Raw genomic sequence first — 22,338 nt, 5'->3', positions numbered from 1 at the left:
GATAATGGGAGGAGGTTTCATGAATTTTAGGAGGTAGCCATTTTGGATAATGCCGATGACCCACCTGTCCTTTGTCAATCTTCTCCACTCGTCCAAGTATAACGCAATGCTTCCTCCTACCGGAGTGGACAACAGCTGCGGAGGAAGTCTCTTCTCATTGCTTCTGAGGCTGTTTTGCAGCAGAGGAATGTTGTCTATTTCCTCCTCTGCCTCGCCCAGGTCTGCGCTGTTGAAATTGAGATCTCTGTTGGTTCTGCCCTTGATTTTGCGAAGACCAGTTCGATGATTGCCCACGTTGCTGGAACGACCTCTTGTCATAAGGACGAAAATTACGCCGGCGGAAGTCTTTCTTTTTTTCCAGGCCCACTGCCTTCAGAGTGTCCAGCTCCGACTTAATCTTGGTCATCTCATCATCCGCATGAGATCCAAATAATGTCGACCCATTGAAGGGTAGATTAACTATCTTTCTTTGGGCATCCGGCTTTAGACCCGTGAGACGCAGCCAAGCCGATCTTCTGGAGCATATGCCGTGGGCATAACTGTGAGCTGCCAGATCAGCCGAATCCGCAGCCGCACTTATACTCCGGTTTGCCACCAAACCACCTTCTTCCACAATCTCCAGGAAATCTTTCTGATCTTCCTTTGGAAGTTTGTCTGCAAACCTCGCCATAGAGTCCCATAAGAGGCGATCATAGCGACCCAGCAAAGCCGCAGCACTGGCCACTCTCATGGCCGAACCAGCTGTGTTACACATCCTTCGGCCCCAGGAATCCATATTTTTACTGTCTTTCTCAGGTGGGGCAGACGAGACAGACGTAGCCGAATGGGCCTTCCTGGCTGCAGCCACTATGAGAGAATCTGATGGCAGATCTGTGCGCAGGAACATGGGGTCTTGATCAGGTACCTTATACTTTTTCGCAATCCTTGAAGGACCTGATCCTACAGTCGCTGGCGTCAAAAAAGTCTTCATCGCCGGTTCCAACAAACCAGGCACCAGTGGAAGCAGAGGCCTAGCAGAGGACTTCTGATGTAAAGTCTCAAAAATGACAGAAGATTTCACCTGAGGCACTGTCGTAGTAATATTGAATTTACTCGCCGCACAACACAAAACCTCATTGAAGGTTCCCAAATCATCTACAGGCGAAACCCTGGAGGGTGGTGTTGATGAAATCGTGGGCGAATAGTCTCTGTAAGAAGACCTTGTTGAAGATGAAGAAGCAGGAGATCTATGTCTTCTCTCAGGAGTAGCAGATCGATGCCTACTGCGTTCCCTAGAGCGTGAACGCTTTCGTACTGGAGATCTGGATCTCCTTGGAGAACCACCAGCCGATGGTCTCGAAGCCCCCATCGTCAGTGGTCTTTGATTAGGTCTTGGCTGCATCTTCCAATGACGGATGCTCTCTAGCCATCTTGGAGACATACCTGCAGGTGGTGTTTTACGCGCCGGAGAGCCCTCCGGGGAAACCTGCACAATCTGCATTCCCAACGAAGACGAAGAAGCAGATGAGGAAGCACTCCCAATTGAATGTGGAGACCCAGAAGCTGGAGCATGCACCTCTCTGGGGACCAACTGTCTTTCTCCTGACGCTGACTTCCTTGACACCGAGTCAGAATGAGCCACCACTGAAGAATTTTGGTGTGGAGAGGCTCCGACCACTGGAGATCTACTCACCGATGCCCTTGACTGCAGGTCGTGTGAAACAGACCTGGGAGGGTCATCCAACACTCTCGACGCTGATTCAGACCTCGACAAAGACATATGAGAGGTCCGAGAGGCTGATCTAGAATGTCTAGACGTCGACCGTGAGACAAGCAGCAGAGACCTCGACGTCGACTTCCCCGACGTCGGACATTTTCTCGACGCAGACTGGACCATTTCAAGCCTCGAGCCCGAGGCATGCCTCGACGTCGAACCATGTCTCGACCGCGATCTGGATCGTCTTCTCTTTTCAGGTCTCGACGCCGTACCTTCATCTCTAAACGTCGATCTGAACTTTTCTTTCGACGTCGATCTAACTCTTCCTCTCGACGACGATCGCTCTCTCTCGACGTCGAACGCCTTGCTCTCGACGTCGTCCTCACAGCAATCGACACCAGATGGTTTGACATCGATACACCTCGACGGCGACCTCGATCTCCGCCGACTTATGCCTCACCGGCGATGTCTTCGACGTCGATGCAGCTTTCTCTGGTCTCGACGTCAACGGTGATCTTGATTTCGACGCCGCACTTACTTTCTTCGACGCTTCCTGATGTCGTTTTTTCTTGCTTTTACCTTCAGGAGAAGCAGATCTTTGACGTTTTGAATGAGAAGGGGACCTTCCAGACGACAAAACACTCCTTGCCCCCTTTTCACAAGACAAGGTCCTTCTCTCTCCATAAGCCCCAAAAGCCGAACCTTTTCTCTCTCTTTCAAAGTTCTGCTAGAAAGCTTGAGGCAATGGTAACATTTTTCCACATCATGTGTGGAAGGTAGACAAACCACACAAACAGAGTGAGGATATGTTTTAGACATCTTCTTCCCACAGGAAGGACACTTATAGAATAAAGGTGACATAACTGACTAAAATGTTCCTAAAAAATTAGTCAGAAAAGGTAGAAAAACACCACCAAAAGCCAATACTGTCAAAAAAGACAGGAAAAAACCAAATTCTGACTGAAAACAGTCAAATTCAGCCGAGCTCAAGTTCCAGGTTCCTCACAGAACAAGCCGGAAAAAAGAACTGACCTAACTGTCACCTGTGGTGCATGATGGGAACAGAGTTCCCCTGGAGGCCTTAAAGGCAAAGTGTTCAGATTCTCTGAGGCCTTAAAGGCGAGGTGTCAGTCTGATTTTCTATACAGGGATATTTTTTCTGTATGCAGCCTTCTTAGGCTAATTGCCTTTTATTACAGATTCTTTGATGAAAATAAAAGGTTTTTTGCTGATTATGGAATGCTTTTGAGGCTCATGCCTTTTTATTGCATTGTTTATATGGTTTATTTTCATACTGCAGAAAATATGTAATTATGGCTTTATTAGCCTATGGGTTATGTTGGGCTGCATTTTATTGGTTATACATATATATGTGTATAATTTGTTTAGTACTATGTACTATTATTATATATATATTTACACATATATATATATTTTATTATATGTTCCGGGTTCCCGCTCATGGGCGGAGATTATTCAGTGCTTATGACTATTAATGAGTATCCCCTGGAAGAGAACATTGTTTTACTATTCCAACATGGGTATCACGTTTGAAATCAACTTGCTGCTTACTATAGAAAACAAGCATTAGCAAAGCCAACAAGTCTGGCTTTAAAATGCTAACACTGAGAATCACACACGCATAGTTCAGCATACCAGTGTTTGCATGCATTAGAATATTCAAGGTAGACAAAATGGGGCATATGCAGAAGCCCCTATCGCCACCACAACGTCACTTATATCGACGTTGTAGTGGCAATAAGTCAGCAGCTAGTTAACTTGGCTCTACGCTGCTTGTAAATAAGACCCCCGAGTGGGCAGTGAGTGTTGCGGTGGGCGTTCCACCGCAACACCCCTTTATTTTTACACTGCCCCAAATGTACATGGGTGGTGTACATAGGAGGCAGCGCCAAAATTAAGACCAGGTTTTAGGAGAAATGCATTATTTTGCCTCGTTTTTGCTTTTTCCGTGTGCTGCCTTGTGCAGCACACGTGGAAAAGCAAAATGTCATGGATTGTTTATGTGTAGGAAGGTGCCCCTTCGTGCACATACACTATCCTTTAAAAAAAGGACACCTTCCTACACAAACAATCCTCCCCTGCACACAGACACCGTTGCACTATAGTTGCTAACGCCTCTCTCCACCACTTCCTTGTACATATCCCCCATTGTCTTTGCCAATAGTTATTTACCAGGTGTTCTTACCCTTTCTGTAATGACATCTTGCTTGCCTCCAGTACTTTCACATTGTTAATATTTATTTATATTATACAATATTCATCTAGATGACAATCTATGAATTACACTGTTATTTGGACTACTAGTATAAAACATGGTGTGTTCTTTGCAGAAATTAAAATGTTATCTTGTCATTCTCATTTAATACGCTTACCCTCGGTCTATTCTATAAATCGCTGGCCTACATTTCAAGATTTTCATCATAAACATAATTCCAAACCCCTACCTTAATTAAATAAGCAATACTTCACTAGATAAATACTTTGGTAAGTGCTATCTCCTGGCAATTTCCTTAAGAAAATGTTTCTGAGCACACTGCAGGAGAGATTTCGAGATATATAATTTACATATATACTTGTGAGATTTAGAAAATATTTGTCAGTACTTACTTGACCTATAAATAGGAAAACTGTAGCTAATAAATGAATCTTTAATTAAAGGTCCACTGTCAATGCTTCCGCCAAATCCACTTTCAGAGCAGTCAGGAGGTGCCCAGTTCTTATCACAATGACAATTTCTTTTGCTGTTGCACACCTGAAAAATAAAAATAGTGGTGTACAGAATTATTGTTTCTTCGTAGTGTTTTTGCTGTCCCCTTTCTGACTTTTTTTGTTTCTAATTTTTCTTTCAATTAAGCTTAGTCCAGTTTATTTCACATACTGGAGTTGTTGTAGTTTACATCCTGTACAGCCACACTTCTCAGTACTAATCGGCAATTGTTGATGGCCTAGTATCTCTGCCCTGAACACCGTTCCTTACCCTAGAGTTTTTGGGCGCCTCGGCCTGCCATGAGAGAAGATGCGGAAGAAAGTCAGGAGTGAAGGACATTAATTAGTGGAAGAGGTTGTGTGCCTCTTTTGATAAAGTCATGCTGTATCCTAATGTTCATGGAGCATCACAGGTGAACAGCTTACTCGTTCAAGGACTGGAAGACCGTGTAATAAAAGAGCATTTGGAAAGAACAGGTAGGTAGTCATGTCAGTTTATTTTCTTGCAATTTACATGTCTACCATTAGCATGAACTTTTCTGGGGGTTGGCACGGTAACTGTCTCCTCTCTCTCTTTAGAAAGTGGCTATTTATCCGGCTACCAGCAAATGGTACATAGGCTCAGATTTACTAAGATTTTGAGTAGGAGTTGAGTCACATATGTGGCGGAGGCCTGACGCATAATCCACTTTGCCATTTACTAAGGTGCGAAGTCGATTTGCGCGGTTTAGAAAATCTATGCGACTGCTTAAATAGTAGGAAGAAAAACTTTATTTGGCAGGACAAAAACAAAAAGAGAATTCTAAGCAATGTCAGCGTGGTGTCCATCTTGTAATAGAGGTACAGAAAAATGTGTGAAGCATTTGAAAGTAAGTGCATATATTAATGTACAATAGTATGTACAAGTAAAAGTACATAAATTAAGCAAAATGTGGCATGAAGTTAAAATAACAAATGAGGAAATTGGAAGCTTCAGGTTATGCCGCACAGATATTTTGTGCTGAAGTCTCGGAGTATTTGGTTTTCTGTATATGAATTTTTAAAGTTACGTCTGCAAAGTATAGTATGTTTTAATGAGCGTTTCATAAATGTTTTCTTCACTACTGAGATTGTATTGCTGTTTAATGTTCATGGTTATTTTTCAGGGTTGTACTAATTTTGGCTTACTAATGAAAGACCTTGTGGTTGTTTTGGGCTTATCTTTTTAAGGTGAATTGTGCTTGCTTGGAGTTTCAGACCTGGCAAAAGAGCAGCAGCTAACAAGGAGAAGCAAACAGGAAATGCAGAGAGGTGGATGGTTACCTGTGCCACATATGGAGGGACACGTGCACAGGGCAACTGGTGCTAGGAGCCCAGTCCTTTGCAGGAGGTACATTGGGTGTAAACACAATAAAGGAGCTGTTATGGAACAGGGGAAGTGAAAGCAGGGGGCAGTTAAGCAAAGTGAGTGGGTAAATCATGAGAGAAGAAGTTATTCATTCAGGTGATTACATCTAGCTGAATAAACACAATTTCACACTTTCAACCTAGCACAGTGGGTTTCAAGCACAGATGCTTAGTAGTCTCATGTCAACACTGACATGCTGGAACTTAGTCACCTGCTCAGTGTATCTTGACAATTCTAGTTTCATTTTTAATATGCTAAGCACTATAGTAAGTGGGTTGTGTCCTATCTTTAATAGGCCCTCATATCTGTCTTCGATAGCTTTATCTCTGCAAAGGAAATCTGGAAGCTAAAGAAATATCGGATTGACAGGCTTGGGTACTGTACACGACTAAAGTCATTGTAGAGGGGACCTTGGGAAAGTTGGAGGAGGATTGGTAGGAGGAAGATGAGGACTAGTATTAGAGTACAGACCAGGAGTTGGACCACCAGAAGAGATGAGATAACCAGAGGCATGCAGACCAGGAAAATCAGAAACCAGGAAGATCTAATCCACAAGTACCAAAGTGACCAAGGCCAGAGAAGAGCAAAAACAAACAGATGAGGAGGCGCATGGCAAGGAGAAACAGCAAGAGGGGTACTGAGACCAGAATGAGAAGGATGGGGAAAAGGAGTTGGAGAACAGGAGGATCAGGACCAGGAGGGCCAATGCCGGAAGGAACGGAAGGACCAGGGGTTGAGGAACAGGAATACAATGAGGGTTGGAGGATCCGAGCTCATTGACCAAGACCCAGGGGAAGGGGAGGAACAGGCCTGAAGCAAGAGACCCAGGTGGAAATGCCCAATAGGACCATTGCTAGGTGAACAACAGGAAGCAGAACAATAGATAGGAAGGCCAAAATCACAGAGATTAGATCAAGGAGGACTAGGGAACCAGGAGCAGAAGGACCAGGGTCAGAAAGACCATGACTGGAAAGGAACAGTGTATGAAGGACCAAAAGGCCCATGATCAGTAGGATCCAGAAAAATAGAGAGAATAAGGAAGTCCAAGGCCAGTCGGACCAGGATTAAAAGTCCTAATTTTCAGACTCGGAATGACCCTATACCAGGGAGACATGGACTACATATGCCAGCGTAACGCACACTATGGGAGCTAGAAGGGCCAGGGAGGGGAGAAAAGAACCATAACAACCTGAACCAGGAAGCCCACTATTGGGAAAATCAGGACAGCCCGAACCAGAGTCAGGGGCCAAGAACAAGATGAAACAGGCACACCAGGGTACCAGGAAGACTAATATGACTAGGGTGAGTAGGAGGACTAGGGAGAGTAGGAGGATGACAACAAGACAGACTAGGTATGCTAGGGAAACAAATTCCAGTGAAACTAGCGCCAGAAGACCAGATTCAGGAGGCCTCAACAAAAAAGGAGGATTGGCAATGGGCAAACCAGGGAGACTAGGGTTAGGAGGATAAAAAGAGCCACTAACTGGAGCCTGTGAAACAGAGGGATCAAGAGAACCAGGAGCCATAGTACCTGGGAATGATTACTAGAGCCCACATTCTTTCTCACCGGCTGTGTGTTGCTGCTGTTTTCCAGCTGTTTCCTCGCCACCACTACTGGCACACTGCTGCTGGGTTACACGAGGCACCCTATAGCCGCCATTGCCTGCCTAACACCGGAGAACTCCATTTCCCACCATCCTGTGTGTCGCACACGTCACGCACCGCATTCTAGAGCGCCAAGAGGCGTTCAAAAGGGGGCTAGCGCTCCCCCAGCGCGGGAGCCCACATTCTTTCTCACTGGATGTGTGTTGCTGCTGTTTTCCCGCTGTTGCCTCGCCACCACTACTGGGACACTGCTGCTGGGCTACGCGAGGCGCCCAATAGCCGCCATTGCCTGTCTGACACCGGAGAACTCCATTTACCACCATCCTGTTCAGCGCGCACATCGGGCACCGCATTCTAGAGCCCCAGAAGGCATTCAAAAGGGGGCTGGGGCTCCCCCAGCGCGGGAGCCCACATTCTTTCTCACCGGCTGTGTGTTGCTGCTGTTTTCCCGCTGTTTCCCCGCCACCCCTACTCGGACACTTCTGCTGGGCTACGCGAGGCGCCAGATAGCCTCCATTGCCTGCCTGACACCGGAGAACTCCATTTCCCACCATCCTGTGCGGTGTGCACATCGCGCACTGCATTCTAGAGCGCCAGGAAGTGTTCAAAAGGGGGCTAGGGCTCTCGCAGCGCGGGACATATGTGGGCGTGCCCGGGCGGCGCCCGGGCCAAGGGCGGGCCCATTTGCGCCCGTCCGCGACTTACCGTGACTGGACTGGACCACCCCTCCAAGAACTGGCATATTTTGATCTTGGGCAAAGCATTTGTTTAAGTAGGTGTGTAAAGGGTAAACAGGCAATCTTTGCCTTCCCTTGGGCCAGAGCCTATTGCTTGTAATTAATTACAATTGTGATTTTGCTTACACTGTTTTCGGTGCTCGTACAGTGGCTCAAAAAGGGAACTTAGAAACATGAATAGGCGAAAGGGTGCTACTGGCGCCGTAGACGTCTTTATTATTAGAGCTGAGTCGCTGCTCACTCATGAAATTGAGTTGGCAGAGAGACGGTTGTCACTAGATCCAGCCAGGTTACCTACCTGTAGACAAGATAGCTCACCAATCCTTACGAATATCATCAAGATTACGAATACCAAGACAAGTAGGTGTTCCAAAAGTGAAACCCAAACAGATACAGAGGGTTAGTAAAAATGGTTCTAAGAAAACTGCTACAAAAAAGAAATCGGTAGGAATTGTTAGTACATCTGTCGAAATTATAAATGAGCACGATTAAGATGTAATCCTATGTAACACAGTGGGTACTCAAACTGAGGTAGACTATACCCCAATCTCTGTTACATCTAGTGAGGGTGTTGGACAGGCAGAACACATTGCTACATCAACTCTTGAAACTGTATTTGGCCAAATGCTAACCCAGCTCGACAAACGTATGGCCAAAAAACTCAGTGAAATGGACACAAAACTTGAGCAGATAAATTCTGCCATAAACCAAATAGGCACCTTAAGTCAGAACGCTAAAACAATACTTGAGGAAGGGGTAAAACAAATAATTGAGGTTAAAGACACACTTGCACTCATCCAAAGCAGAAAGAAGGACACAGGTGGTGGGCAAACTAAGGAACGATTCCCGATTGATAAGCCAAAATGGGGTGGAAACGTAAGGGGCAGGACAGAGTTAGCAGACGCTGGTGAGGAAGGTCCAAGTGTTAGACCATGCACTCAGGTGGTCGTTGACCCTTTAGCAATGGGTGAAGGCATAGGGGGACTACACAGCCCCAAAGCAACTGATTTAATCCCCAATACAGACATTCTAAAGTTACCCCCAGCCGCATGTCCGTATGTTTTGATTTTAGCAGGTGTCCCTACCCTTAAAAGGGAACAGAAAGAATCCTGGCATACCCTTCTAAACAAAACGGTCGACTGGTTAACCAAGTTCAAAAAATTCAACCCACAAAAAATGACTGATATTCTAATGGTTCACAGGGTAGGGTGGGTAGGCGAATCCCCAAAGGACATACAAGGGGATTGTATTGTTATAAATTTTAGGCGCCCACATATGGTCCGCAATCTGTTAAGAATACAGGAGGAGATGCCCCTATAGAGTACTTGCATCCATGCCTTACCCCTGGGACACTTCTATAGACCACTCTCTGGGAAGTTTGCATATGATATAGCTGCCCCTCTCTTAACCTGGAACAGATACCAGGAATTATCGCCTTTAGAAGCTGTCGATTGACAACAAATCGCAGCGTTTCATGAGGGACAAGTACTTGTAGAAAGGCAGGAAAAAGGTCATTGTTGACCAGGATACAGTTTTAAATAAAGAGAGGCAAGAGATATCGCGAAATCAGACACAGGAGGTCACACCTCAATTTCGCAGTCAATACTGGCCCTTTTTTGGCAAAGTGCCTACCTTTCATTTTTGAACCCTAGCTCTGTCGGCACCTAGGGAAAACTAGCAAACCTATACATTTTTGAAAACTAGACTCCCAGGGGAATTCAGGATGGGGTGACTCGATTGCCTCCCACCAGGTTCTGTTTCCCAGAATCCCTTGCAAAGCTAAAAAATTGACAAAAAAACGCATTTTCCTCACATTTCTGTGGTGGAAAGTTCTGGAATCTGCGTGGATCAACAAATTTCCACCCACCCAGCGTTCCCTCAAGTCTCCCGAAAAAAATGGTACCTCACTTGCCTGGGTCTGCCTTGTGTGGGTGGGCCAAAGCAGAACAGGCCAAAAATGTATTTTTAAGAAATTGTAGCGTTCGGGATTGACAAATTAAGCACAGAGAATTCTACTGTTTTGGGGTCATCCTAGTCACAGGCCTTTGGCCCACCCACACAAGTGAGGTATCATTTTACTCGGTAGAACAAGGGGAACGCTGGGTGGTAGGAGATTTGTGCCGGCACGGAGATCATACGCAAAAATGTATGGAAAAGTGTTTTGTTTAACCTATATTTAAGGTTTGCAGGGAATTCTGGGTAGGAAAACGTTGGGGGACCCACGCATGCCATACCTCTCTGGACTCCCCCGGGTTTCAAGTTTTCAGAACTGTTTGGGTTTGGTAGTTTCCAAAGATGGCCGCCGAGCCCCGGGCCAAAAACTCTGCCCCCCCCCCCCCCAAAAACAAGGTAGTTTTGCGAAAGGTAATTTTTAAGTCTTCACCGTACGATTTGGGCCTTTTCCTGATGCAGCCACTATGCCTACCCATGCAAGTGAGGTACCATTTTTATCGGGAGACCTGGGGGAACGCAGGGTGGGAGGAAATTTGTGTGAGCAGAGTGATGCCACGCTTTCCCACAAAAAAATGTGTGAAAAATCTGATTTTTTCAGCTAAAATTAAGGGTTTGCAAGGGATTCTGGGTAAAGGAACGTTGGAGGATCCACACAAGCCATACCTCCTTGGAAGGCCCCGGGTGTCTACTTTGCAGAAATGTATGGGCTTGGTAGGTTTCCCAAGATGGCCGTCTAGCACGGGGCCAAAAACCCAGGTAACTCCCCTTGCAAAAGCTGGTGGTTTTGACATAGGCAATTTGCCTATGTCTTGCCACTTTTCCATACATTTTTGCATGGGATCTCCATGCCGGCACAAATGTCCTACCACCCAGTGTTCCCCTTGTTCTCCCGAGTAAAATGATACCTCACTTGTGGGGGTGGGCCAAAGGCCTGTGACTAGGATGACCCCTAAACAGTAGAATTCTCTGTGTTTAATTTGTCAATCCCGAACGCAACAATTTCTTAAAAATACATTTTTGGCCTGTTCTTGTCACGATCAGTCTCCACAGGATCAGGGCGATGCTCTAGGGGGTCCACCTCCTGACTGCCCGAAACTCTGACAGTAATTACACAGAGCCTCTAGGAAATCAGGCGAGGGAAAGGTAAGGGAAGGGGCTGGAACGGAAGGGACCACTGAAACGAGAAAGAAGATAATACACACGTTATAACACAAATCACTGACTACTCTCAGTAAATTCTCGCTAGTGGGACACCTACCCCAGTTACTCCACTGGACGCAACCCCTTCTCTGGACCGTTACTGATAGATACTTCTCTATCTTGATACCTGATAGTCAGAAAGACACAAACACTATTATACCTGGTTGAGGCACACGTCATCCAATAATGCACCCAAAACACACCATACATACCATTCCCTTTTTTGTGCACAACAGAAAGTAATTCCTTCTCCAGTAACCGGTTATTGAAGGAAGCAGTGTAAGGTAAACCAATGTCAATAAGCAAACAAGGATATGAAACAACACAGGTAGTTCCAATGGAAAAACGCAGAAGAAAGTTAGTATGCCAGCAACCAGTACCAGCAATGTTCCAAGCACAAGTTCCAAATACAGGTATGACTAGATCAGCAAAACAAAGCAGCAAGGGTGCTTATCTCCCCCACGGGGTTTTGATGAAAGCACAGGCCACCCGCTTCTGAAGAGCTGAAGCAAGCAACTCATCCGCCACCTCCTGCGGGCAGAGGCCGCCACAGCCGTAGGCGAGAAATCCCAAGTAATTCTGGAAGAAAGGCAGCCGCCCTTCTTCCAAGGAAGAGTTCTGAGCGTCTCAGCCGAGAACGCTCTCCGACGAGATCCGCCGCAGCCGCAGGCGGACTCAACAACACAGGATTGTGCTGGAAGGAAGAGAGACAGCCGTCCCTCCTCAGAGCTCCAACACCGAGCGTCTCAGCCGAGAACGCTCGCAGGCCAGGTCCGCCGCAGCCGCAGGCGGGGAGAACTCCGGAACAGTCCCAGGCCCGACAGAGAGCAGCCGCCCTCTCCGATCTAATGTCCAGCGCCTCAGCCGAGGACGCCAAACCCGGATACAAAAGTCACTACTAGGTACTCTGGAACCAATACAAAAGGGGAATCACGTACAACTAAAGCCTGTCTCCCAAAGGCCTTTATACCCATGACTCCTCCTACTTCCCGGCATCCTGGGAGATGTAGTCCGTAGGCGCAACCTGGCAAACCGTGACAGTTCTGCTTTGGCCCACCCACACAAGTGAGGTATCATTTTACTCGGGAGAACAAGGGGAACGCTGGGTGGTAGGACATTTGTGCCGGCACGGAGATCCCACGAAAAAAGTATGGATACGTGTTTTGTTTACCTAATTTTAAGGTTTGCAGGGAATTCTGGGTATGAAAACATTGGGGGACCCACGCATGACATACCTCCCTGGACTCCCCCGGGTGTCTAGTTTTCAGAACTGTTTGGGTTTTGTAGTTTCCCAAGTTTGCCGCCGAGCCCCGGGCCAAAAACTCAGGTGCCCCCCCCCCCGAAAAATAAGGGAGTTTTGCAAAAGGTAATTTTTAAGTCACCACCGTACAATTTGGGACTTTTCCTGTTGCAGCCACTATGCCTACCCACGCAAGTGGGGGAACGCTGGGTGGGTGGAAATTTGTTGATCCACGCAGATTCCAGAACTTTCCACCACAGAAATGTGAGGAAAATGTGTTTTTTTGGGTGAATTATTTAGCTTTGCAAGGGATTCTGGGTAACAGAACCTGGTGGGAGGCAGTGAAGTCACCCAATCCTGAATTACCCTGGGTGTCTAGTTTTTAAAAATTTATAGGTTTGCTAGGTTTCCCTAGGTGCCGGCAGAGCTAGAATTCAAAAACTAAAGGAAGGCACTTTGCCAAAAAAGGGCCATTTTTCACTGCGAAATTGAGGTGCGAACACGTTGCGTTTTGCGCTGTTTCCTGTCGCAGGCACTAGGCAGACCCAGGCAAGTGAGGTACCATTTGTTTCGGGAGACCTGGGGGAACGCTGGGTGGGTGAAAATTTGTGTGAGCCCAGTGATGAAACACTTTTACACACAAAAATGTTTGAAAAAAAAAATTTCAGCTACATTTAAAGTTTGCTAGGGATTCTGAGAAAAGGAACGTTGGAGGATCCATGCAAGCCATACCCCCTTGAAAGCCCCCGGATGTCTACTTTCCCAAAATGTGTGGGTTTGCTAGGTTTCCCTAGATGGCAACCGAGGAAGGAGTGAAAAACCCATGTGACCCCCTCTAGCTAAACCAATTAGTTTTGACAAAATTAGTTGTTTACTTGTACAGCGTGACAATTTGGGCGCAATATTGCAAGGAAAATATGACGGACATTGTGAGTTTTGCAGGATATTGTGGATAAAATTAATTGTTAGATTTCACCAGAGAGACATCACCATGTAGTCCCATGGGTTTTCAACTATATATACAATTGGCAGGTTATTCGTAGGCGGAATGTACACCTTGGCATAGAGACTAAGAAAAACAAGATCCCTACACAGCCACCTATTCCTCAAACACACACACATACTGGTTGGATTTGGCACGAGGGCGAGTGATGGTTCAGTATATATAATTTTATTAACAAGAGATTTCACAAAAATGAAATGCACTGTCAATTACATGGACAAAAAAACTGAACCAATGACTCGCAGCTCGTGAGCTGTAAAGCCACTTCAAGGCACCAACCGCTTTACAGGCCATTCACACACCTTTCATACATGTGACACATACAAAACATTCACACCGCCAGCCACAGACCCATCACATTACTACACTTCCACCAGCAGACAACGTCAATCAAGGGCCCATCACTTTTCACACGCCCACATTCCTGACACAGCAACTACACAAACTCATGGATTACATGGCGTGGCGCTCAACTAGCACTGTGTGTAGTAACCAGCATTAAGTCACTTCCCACACACCGCCAGCCAAGCACCAGTCCACGCACACCACCAGCCAAGCACCAGACCACACACACCCCCAGTCAAGCACCAGACCACGCACACGGCCAGCCAAGTACCAGTCCACACACACACCACCAGGAATGCACCAGTCCACAGACACCGCCAGCCAAGCACCAGTCCAGGCACACCACCAGCCAAGCATCAATCCAAACACAACACCAGGCAAGCGCAAGACCACGCACACTGCCAACCAAACACCAGACCACGCACACCGCCAGGAAAGCACCAGTCCACACACACTGCCAGGACAGCACCACTCCACACACACAGCCAGCCAAGCACCAGTCCAGGCACACCACCAGCCAAGCACCAATCCAAACACAACACCAGGCAAGTGCAAGACCACGCACACCGCCAACCAAACACCTGACCACACACACCACCAGCCAAACACCAGTCCACACACACCACCAGGCAAGCGCCACTCCACACACACCGCCAGCGAAGCTCCAGCCCAGGCACACCACCAGCCAAGCACCACTCCCAACACACCACCAGGCAAGCGCAAGACCACGCACACCGCCAACCAAGCACAAGACCACGCACACCGCCAGCCAAGCACCAGTCCACAGACACCGCCAGCCAAGCACCAGTCCACAGACACCGCCAGCCAAGCGCCAAACCATGCACACCATCAGACAATGGACCCTACACGCAAACCAACATCATACTTTAGTTTTTTTTCAAAACAAATGAAAAACAAAAACAAATTGATATAAAACTACTAACACAACAACTAAATCTAAATACACTACACAAATGCCAACTTTGAAACTGAGCGATAAGTTTTAAAGAATAGAGACCAGCCAGTTCACTTTACCACTCATGGATGCTCCCAAAAATTCTTTTGCGTGTGGTACATTCTAAAACAAACAGGTACAGACAGCACAGGGTTTGAAGGACAGTCGGGGCAGTACATACGAACCTCCTTCCGCAAACCTCTTCGCCAACAGACTCTACATCTCCGACTGGGAAAGTCTTTTGAGGTTGTAGGAGGAATTTGATCAGGAAAGTGGCGATCTTTCAATCTGGCAACATCCTCCACCACTCCAACTCTAGGAACACTTGCCTGTTCCACTAAAACATTACAGACTCCTGAAACTTTACAAAAGTCATCTTTGACGGGGGACAAGATTGCTGGAACACAACAAAAGCATTAAAGGTTGCCAAGTGGAAAGGATGGATAGCCAACTTCTTGTACCAAATGTAAGCCTTACGAAGAGCAGCATACGGTTCCAACCTCTGATCTACTCTGTCAACACCACCCATGTGCCTATTATAGTCTAAAATGCACACAGGTTTGCGTGCTTCTGAAACCTGACCCCAAACAGTCACCGGTTCAGTGCTTTCATCATGTATGGAAGTCAACATGTAGACATCTCTCCTGTCTGAAAACTTCAAAGCTAGAAGCTCCTTACAACGCAATGAACTGCACTGTCCCCGAGCAAGCTTTTGACAAACAAGTTCTTTTGGGAAACCTTTACGGTTAGAGCGGATTGTGCCACAAGCAACAGTGTCCACTTTGGCCAATTCCCTGAACAACCGCACACCAGTGTAGAAGTTATCTACAAATAAATTATGGCCTTTGTTAAAAAATCCTCGACCAAGTTCCCACACAATTTTCTCAGTCACTTCAAAAGTCGACGGACAACCAGGGGGGTTAATCCTAGATTCCTTACCGGTGTACACCCTGAAATTAGAGACATATCCAGTCCTACTGTCACACAGCATATAAAGCTTAATTCCATAGCGTGCCCTCTTACTAGGAATGTATTGCCGAAATACCAAGCGGCCCTTGAACAACAGCAGACTCATCCACTGCAATTTTTTTCCCAGGAGCAAAGATCTCAGGAAATCGATCAACAAAATGATCAACGACAGGCCGAATCTTGAAAAGACGGTCACAATCAGGGTGATCTCGTGGCAAAGCTAAACCATTGTCAACAAAATGCATCATCCGAAGCAAAAGCAAATACCTATCACGACTCATGACTGCCGGAAATATAGCTGTTGCCATCAAGGGACTAGTAGACCAATATGAAGTAATTGATGGTTTCCTAAGCAAGCCCATCAAAAAAGTTAAACCCAAAAACTTTTTCATCTCCTCCAAATTTGTGGGAGTCCACCGGGTAGCTCTAGCGTGGGGCTTAAGGCTGGCACTGTTCTCCCTCAAAAACTGTTCTGCATACAAATTAGTCTGCTCTACAATCTCTGCCAAAACACATCATCCATAAACAACTTGAAAAAATCAATTGGCAAAAAGTTTTCAGTGTTCACCCTACACCCTGGAACACCAGTATATTCAGGCAATGCCGGCTGCACCATGCCTGGTGCAACCCAGAGGTCAGAACTTTCAACGTCAAGTCTTGCAGCCTCAGGCTGCTGCCCAGATGCCTCTTGTCTCACTACACCAACTGGAAGTCTAGCAGCCCCAGGCTGCAGCCCAGATGCCTCTTGCCGCACTATCGGCACAGCAATGTCCTCCGCAACCACAGGCACTTCATCCACACCAAAAGTAGCTTCATCAGCACTCAGAGTATCTTCATCATGAGATGAAGCCATTTGTAGAGAAAACTCACTACCTGAATCTTCACCTCCCACCTCTGCATCAGAATCAGACTCAGTCTCTGGACCATGGTCAGAGGAAGAATCAAAAAGCATTCCACAACTTGCTGAGCAGTAATCCGGCGGCTAGCCATCATCCTTACTAAGAAAGGAGTCTGCACAAACAACTCAACAACCCCAACACTGTGCAAAGTAAGTAAAAAAATGTAAGCCTTTATCACAAAGATCTATATACTGAAAAAATATACAATTCACTTACAAGAGACCGCTACACTCACCAGCACCTACTCTGCAAAGACACAGCAAATAGGCAACGATATCCCACTAGAAAGAAGAAAAAAAAAACTTACATCTACAGAAGTACACATCAAGAATAGATGCAAAACATGTTTTACAATAACAAAAAACAGAAACCAAACATACTCATATTATTACACACTTTGCAAAAAAAACAATTACATTAAAACTGAACAAAAAAGGTCTCTTACCAAACACATGCAACTACACAAACAGCAGAACCACCAGTAACAGAACCGCACACTGCAACAATCTAAGGAGAAAATAAAACAATACACATTAGAAGAAACAAAAACAATACACATTACAAAAGGCTATGTCACAGGGTATGTCACAAATGGGGTGTCTGTCCCCATGGGGGGCAGAATATAAATCTTTTTAAATTTGGGCCCCCTAGAAGTAACCCTCCAGAGGGCAGAAAGGCCAAATTAAGACACTAATCTGCCCCCAGAGGGGGCAGAACATATTTTTGAAAACATATGGGCCCAAGGAAGCAACCCTTGGCCAAGGGGTCGCTTCCTATACAAAAAAAACAATCCCTGGTGTCTAGTGGGCTTTTCTACCCCCCCCCCCGGGTCCAGAAATGGTAAAAAAACAGCCGATCTGCCCCCAGGGGGGGCAGAACAGTCTAAAATATTTATATTGCCCCTTGGAAGCTACCCTTGCCCAAGGGGTCGCTTCCTTTATAAAAAAAAAAATGAATCCCTTGTGTCTAGTGGATCCAGATTCGGCCCAAAAAACGGCCGATCTGCCCCCAGTGGGGGCAGAAAAGTCTAAAAAAATTATTTTGCCCCCTGGAAGCGACCCTTGCCCAAGGGGTCACTTCCTTTATAAAAAAAGAACAATCCCTGGTGTCTAGTGGGCTTTTCTACTCCTCCTGGGTCCAGATTAGGCCCAAAAACGGCCGATCTGCCCCCGGGGGGGGGCAGAAAAGTCTAAAATAATTTGTAAGCCCCTAGAAAGCGACCCTTGCCCAAGGGGTCGCATCCTTGATAAAAAAAAGACCAATCCCTGGTATTTAGTGGGCTTTTCTACTCCCCCCTGGGTCCAGATTCGGCCCAAAAAACGACCGATCTGCCCCCAGGGGGGGCAGAAAAGTCTAAAAAAAATAGTTTGCCCCTAGGAAGCGACCCTTACCCAAGGGGTCGCATCCTTTATAAGAAAAAGAACAATCCCTGGTTATCTAGTGGGATTTTCTACCCCTCTGGGTCCAGATTCGGGAAAAATAGTCCCGATCTGCCCCAAGGGGGGGCAGAAAAGTCTGAAATAAAAATTGCACCCCAAGGAAGCGACCCTTGCCCAAGGGGTCGCTTCCTATGCCAAGAAAAACATCCCTGGTGTCTAGTGGGGGCATTTCTGGTGTAGGATCACGACGCTGTGCGCGATCCTGCTCCAGAAATGCCCTGCATTGGGACATCAGGGGAGAGGAAACACTGTTTCCTCCCCCCCGATGCCTCAAGGCACCGAGAAACAGCCCCCCCCCGCCCCACCGGAGAGCACAAAATCTACCTTGTTAGCTGGACGCGCTGGAAACAAATGGCTTCCAGCGCGTCCAGCGCTTCCTGATGACGTCGGCGCGCGCTGTGCACGCTGACGTCACCAGGAAGCGTGGGGGAGCCGGGGGTGGCAGCGGAAAGTCTTCCGCTGCCACCCCTGCTAAAATGAAGAAAATCGATGCCCCAGGGGGGGAGCGCCACAAAAGGGGGTGGTGATGGACAGAGCATCTGAACCAATCAAACACTCACACCCAGTCAAAAGATGGGCGCCAGCGCTCCCCCCGAGGGCTGTGCCAATGACGGAGCGGTTCCGTCATCAGCACAGCCCAACCGACTCTGATGACGGAACCGCTCCATCATCAGCGTCGAAGGGGTTAAATATAAAGCCCAATCGGTAGCATTGTATGGGGCTGACATATGGGGTCCCTACTGCAAAAAGAATTTTGAGGTGGGGGGAAACAAATTTTATGGAATGCTTCTAAATCTCCCTGTACGTACACCACTGATACCAATTTCATTGGATTTGAATGTTAAACGGACTTATCACTATGCGATTTTGAGACCACTTATATTCTGGGTAAGACTGTGGTCAACCCCTGGAATTACTACACTACAAGGCTGGCCTGGAGGAAATTATGGAGTTGGACCAGTACAAAAGTATTTCATGGCTCAGACATGTTTGTTCATGGCTGAGAAAGATTGGCCTATCGCAGTTTTGGATCGATCAAACTTCACTGTCTTCAGCCTCAAAGAAGATGGTCAAATCTAATTTTTGGACTTATATCCAAAATAGTGCGTTACATGGTTCAGTAAGTGGGGCATTAACAAATAGGTTTCTTTTGTTTAAGGACGTAGCAAAATTTGAGCTGTTTCTGGATGAGGTCCATCCTCAACTAGCAAAAACGTTTTATATGAGGTTCATATATGCTGTCTTGAACACTAAAGAAACCATATCATGTTGGGCCAGTAATCATGCCGGAATTGATAATGATTTGTGTCTATAAAGCGAAAGAAAATTATAGCATATTTTATTTTTTTGTCCTGCTTATACTAAGCCCAGGAAAAAATAGATTAAACCTATCTGTCTAAACCTAGGAACAAGATCATGCAAAGAGGCGGAAAGAATATTAAGGTCTGATACAGCACCAGTAATTGTTTTTGGTGTAAGTAAATTCTTACTAGCTGTAAGTTTCCTAAGGGCTAAAGCAGGACTGAAATGATAGCGATCTCGTTCGAGAATCCTTGAATTTATTTTTTACATTTAGTCGTGCATGATGAATGAAACAGGGAATTGTATTGTATAATTTATTAATTAGAAATGTTATCAATTGTTTTTACCCCATTAAAGTACAGGAGTATAATTGAATGGTCGTTGAAACTGGATTTAAAAACCTGAGTTATCCTCTTTTAACTTTAGAGGCCTTTTTTAAACATATTTAAATTTGTATTTGTTTTTAACAAAAGGGCGATAGGAACCTACAAACCTCTTCCCATTACATTTCCTATGTATAAATTGTTTTTATGTTTTCACTGCACTATTGTATTTGTACTTGGAAGTGTATGTGGTTTTATTTGTATCTTTTAAGGTCTGAAGGAACCGAAATAAAGATTTTGAATGAATAAATGATTACTAGAAGGACCAAGACTGGAAAGGCCTGAACCAGGAAGGACTAAGGCAGGCATGAACAGGAGGTCCTGGAACATTAAAACTAGGAAACACTAGGACAATCAGTGGTGTGCCAGGAACAGGTTATTGTAAATCCATGAGGACAAAGAGCAGAAAGACTAGGAGAACTAGGATCAGGAGTATTGTTGACGCTGATTGGTTCTACCAAAATTGTTAACACTATATTATCATTATAAGTCACCACTCATTTTCGATATGGGGGTCTTGCATGAGTACAAAACGATGACCCCAGAATAGAGATGAACCAAGTAAAATCACTAATACACCAGACAAGCTTGAAAGTCAAAACTATGAAGGTTTACTTCAAATTTAGAAACCGTATATAAAAAAAAAATAGTCAGCATGAATCAAAATGCAAATAATTCTCAAAAAGCATATAAAATGGAATTAGCTTAGGGTAATAGAGACTGAGTCATATTTGAGTTAATAGCCAATACCAATTAGGGGCAAATTTATCATACAGTTGCGTGATCTTTACACCACAGGTTCAAGGGCGACACTACTACTAAATAAAGTTTATTAAGCCACACAAGGCCACCTTGCATGCCCCTGAGTGGCTTGATAAATATAGAACGACGCAATGCAGCACAAATTGCTGTATTGCAGAAGTCTGCCCCAGGGAGGAGTTCCATGAGTGGAACATGGGTGTTCCCTCACATTCACCCATGGATTTTGACACATTCCCAGAGTTGCCATTACTGGTAGAACTGGGAATATGAATATCATAATTTCTCCTAGTGTTTTCCTCTTTCTATAGTGCACATAGTAGGAGGAAACTGTGCCAGAGGATTGTTTGTGTGGAGGAAGGTGTCCTTTCCTGCAAAAAACAATCCTGCCTACAACACAGGCACCCATGGAACAAGGGTGCCTGCTGTATTGCTAGGCAGCACATTGTGAGCCAGCACAGGGAAAAGACATGAATGCCCCATATACTGTTAATACAGCACATTCCTGCCCTTTCAAACAGCGCAGCAAGGTGGCTTTTTGCGCTGCATGATGCTTTGATAAATATGCTTCTTAGTCTGTTATGTTTAAAGGCAAGGGAAAAGTCCTAAAATATTCTTAGTACTGAGTCAAATAACAGACTAATGTGTAGTCTGCTCTTTAAGGAAAAACAAAAAAGGTATGGCTCACAGTTGAAAAATGTCTTGTTAAGCAGATTTTCAAACAGAAGGGCCACACTGTCAGCATTGTGGGAAAGAAAGGATACATCACAATATCTAGCAATAAAATAATAAACAAATCACATGGAAAGTGCCTTTTGTTCTAATAGTAATGCATAATCCTGTATTGTGTAAATATAGGCACATTTGAAATTACCTTACACCCTCTGCTAGACAGAAGAAGCAGATACAGTCATGATCTCTTCCTTCCTTTAGGACAAATAGAAACACGAAGAAGAATACATTTCAAGATACAATAAAAACACGACAGTAAAACTGCTTGAATTACTGTATTTTACATAATGCTTAAGAACACATTTAAACTCGAGCTGCACAGTACGTGTAGGCTGCTTAGGAGGGACCTCTTGGAATAGGTCAGGAATTTTTGGGAAACTCGTGCATGTACCGCACTGTTCTCAATGAGCCCTCGTGCATGTGTGGTGTTTACCTTGCGGAAGGGAGCAGTAGCGCCATCTGTTTGCAATTATCGTGCCCGCCGCTGCTCGCTCCCGTAAGGTAAACGCTGCTTGTCGCTTTAACTTTCGCAGCCGCGGGCCACACTTGTTTTCCATTGAGAAGTCGATGTTTACCACAAACTGAATTTGATGACTTCGTCGATCCCTTAATCCTGACAGCAGGTGTCACTATAGGATCTCAAATGTGAGCTTCGTTTTTTGCTGTGACATCTCGCCTACGCAGCGCGCAAGCGCTGCTGAAGAGGGACCTCTTGGAATCGGTCAGAACTTTTTAGGAAACTCGTGCATGTACTGCACTGTTCCCAATGAGCCCTCGTGTATGTGTGGCGTTTACCTTGCGGGAGGGAGAAGCGGCGCCATCCGTTTGTAATTATTGTGCCCGCCGCTGCTCGCTCCCGTAAGGTAAACGCTGCTTGTCGCTTTAACTTTAACGGCCGGACAGCAGGTGTCACTATAGGATCTCAAATCTGAGCTTCGTTTTCTGCTGTGACATCCAGTCAGCAAGAAAAGACCGCGTTGCTTTCCCTTTCACAAGTACAGATGACA

General features: G+C 45.7%; 1 protein-coding gene across 3 annotated transcripts in view; it reads right to left on the bottom strand.

Annotated features, from left to right (window-relative positions):
- Window positions 1-22,338, bottom strand: part of LOC144791723 (disintegrin and metalloproteinase domain-containing protein 9-like) — a 2,314,109-nt gene that overhangs the window by 286,505 nt on the left and 2,005,266 nt on the right. For all 3 annotated transcript variants that reach the window (XM_078666489.1, XM_078666488.1, XM_078666492.1), the window contains one exon: window positions 4,325-4,469. In XM_078666489.1, coding sequence (XP_078522615.1) covers window positions 4,325-4,469 — 145 coding nt within the window. The remainder of the gene's footprint in view (window positions 1-4,324; window positions 4,470-22,338) is intronic.

The sequence above is a fragment of the Lissotriton helveticus genome, chromosome 11, assembly GCF_964261635.1.
Source record: "Lissotriton helveticus chromosome 11, aLisHel1.1, whole genome shotgun sequence".
Lineage (NCBI taxonomy): Eukaryota > Metazoa > Chordata > Amphibia > Caudata > Salamandridae > Lissotriton > Lissotriton helveticus.
This window is presented reverse-complemented; position numbering and strand designations above follow the sequence as displayed.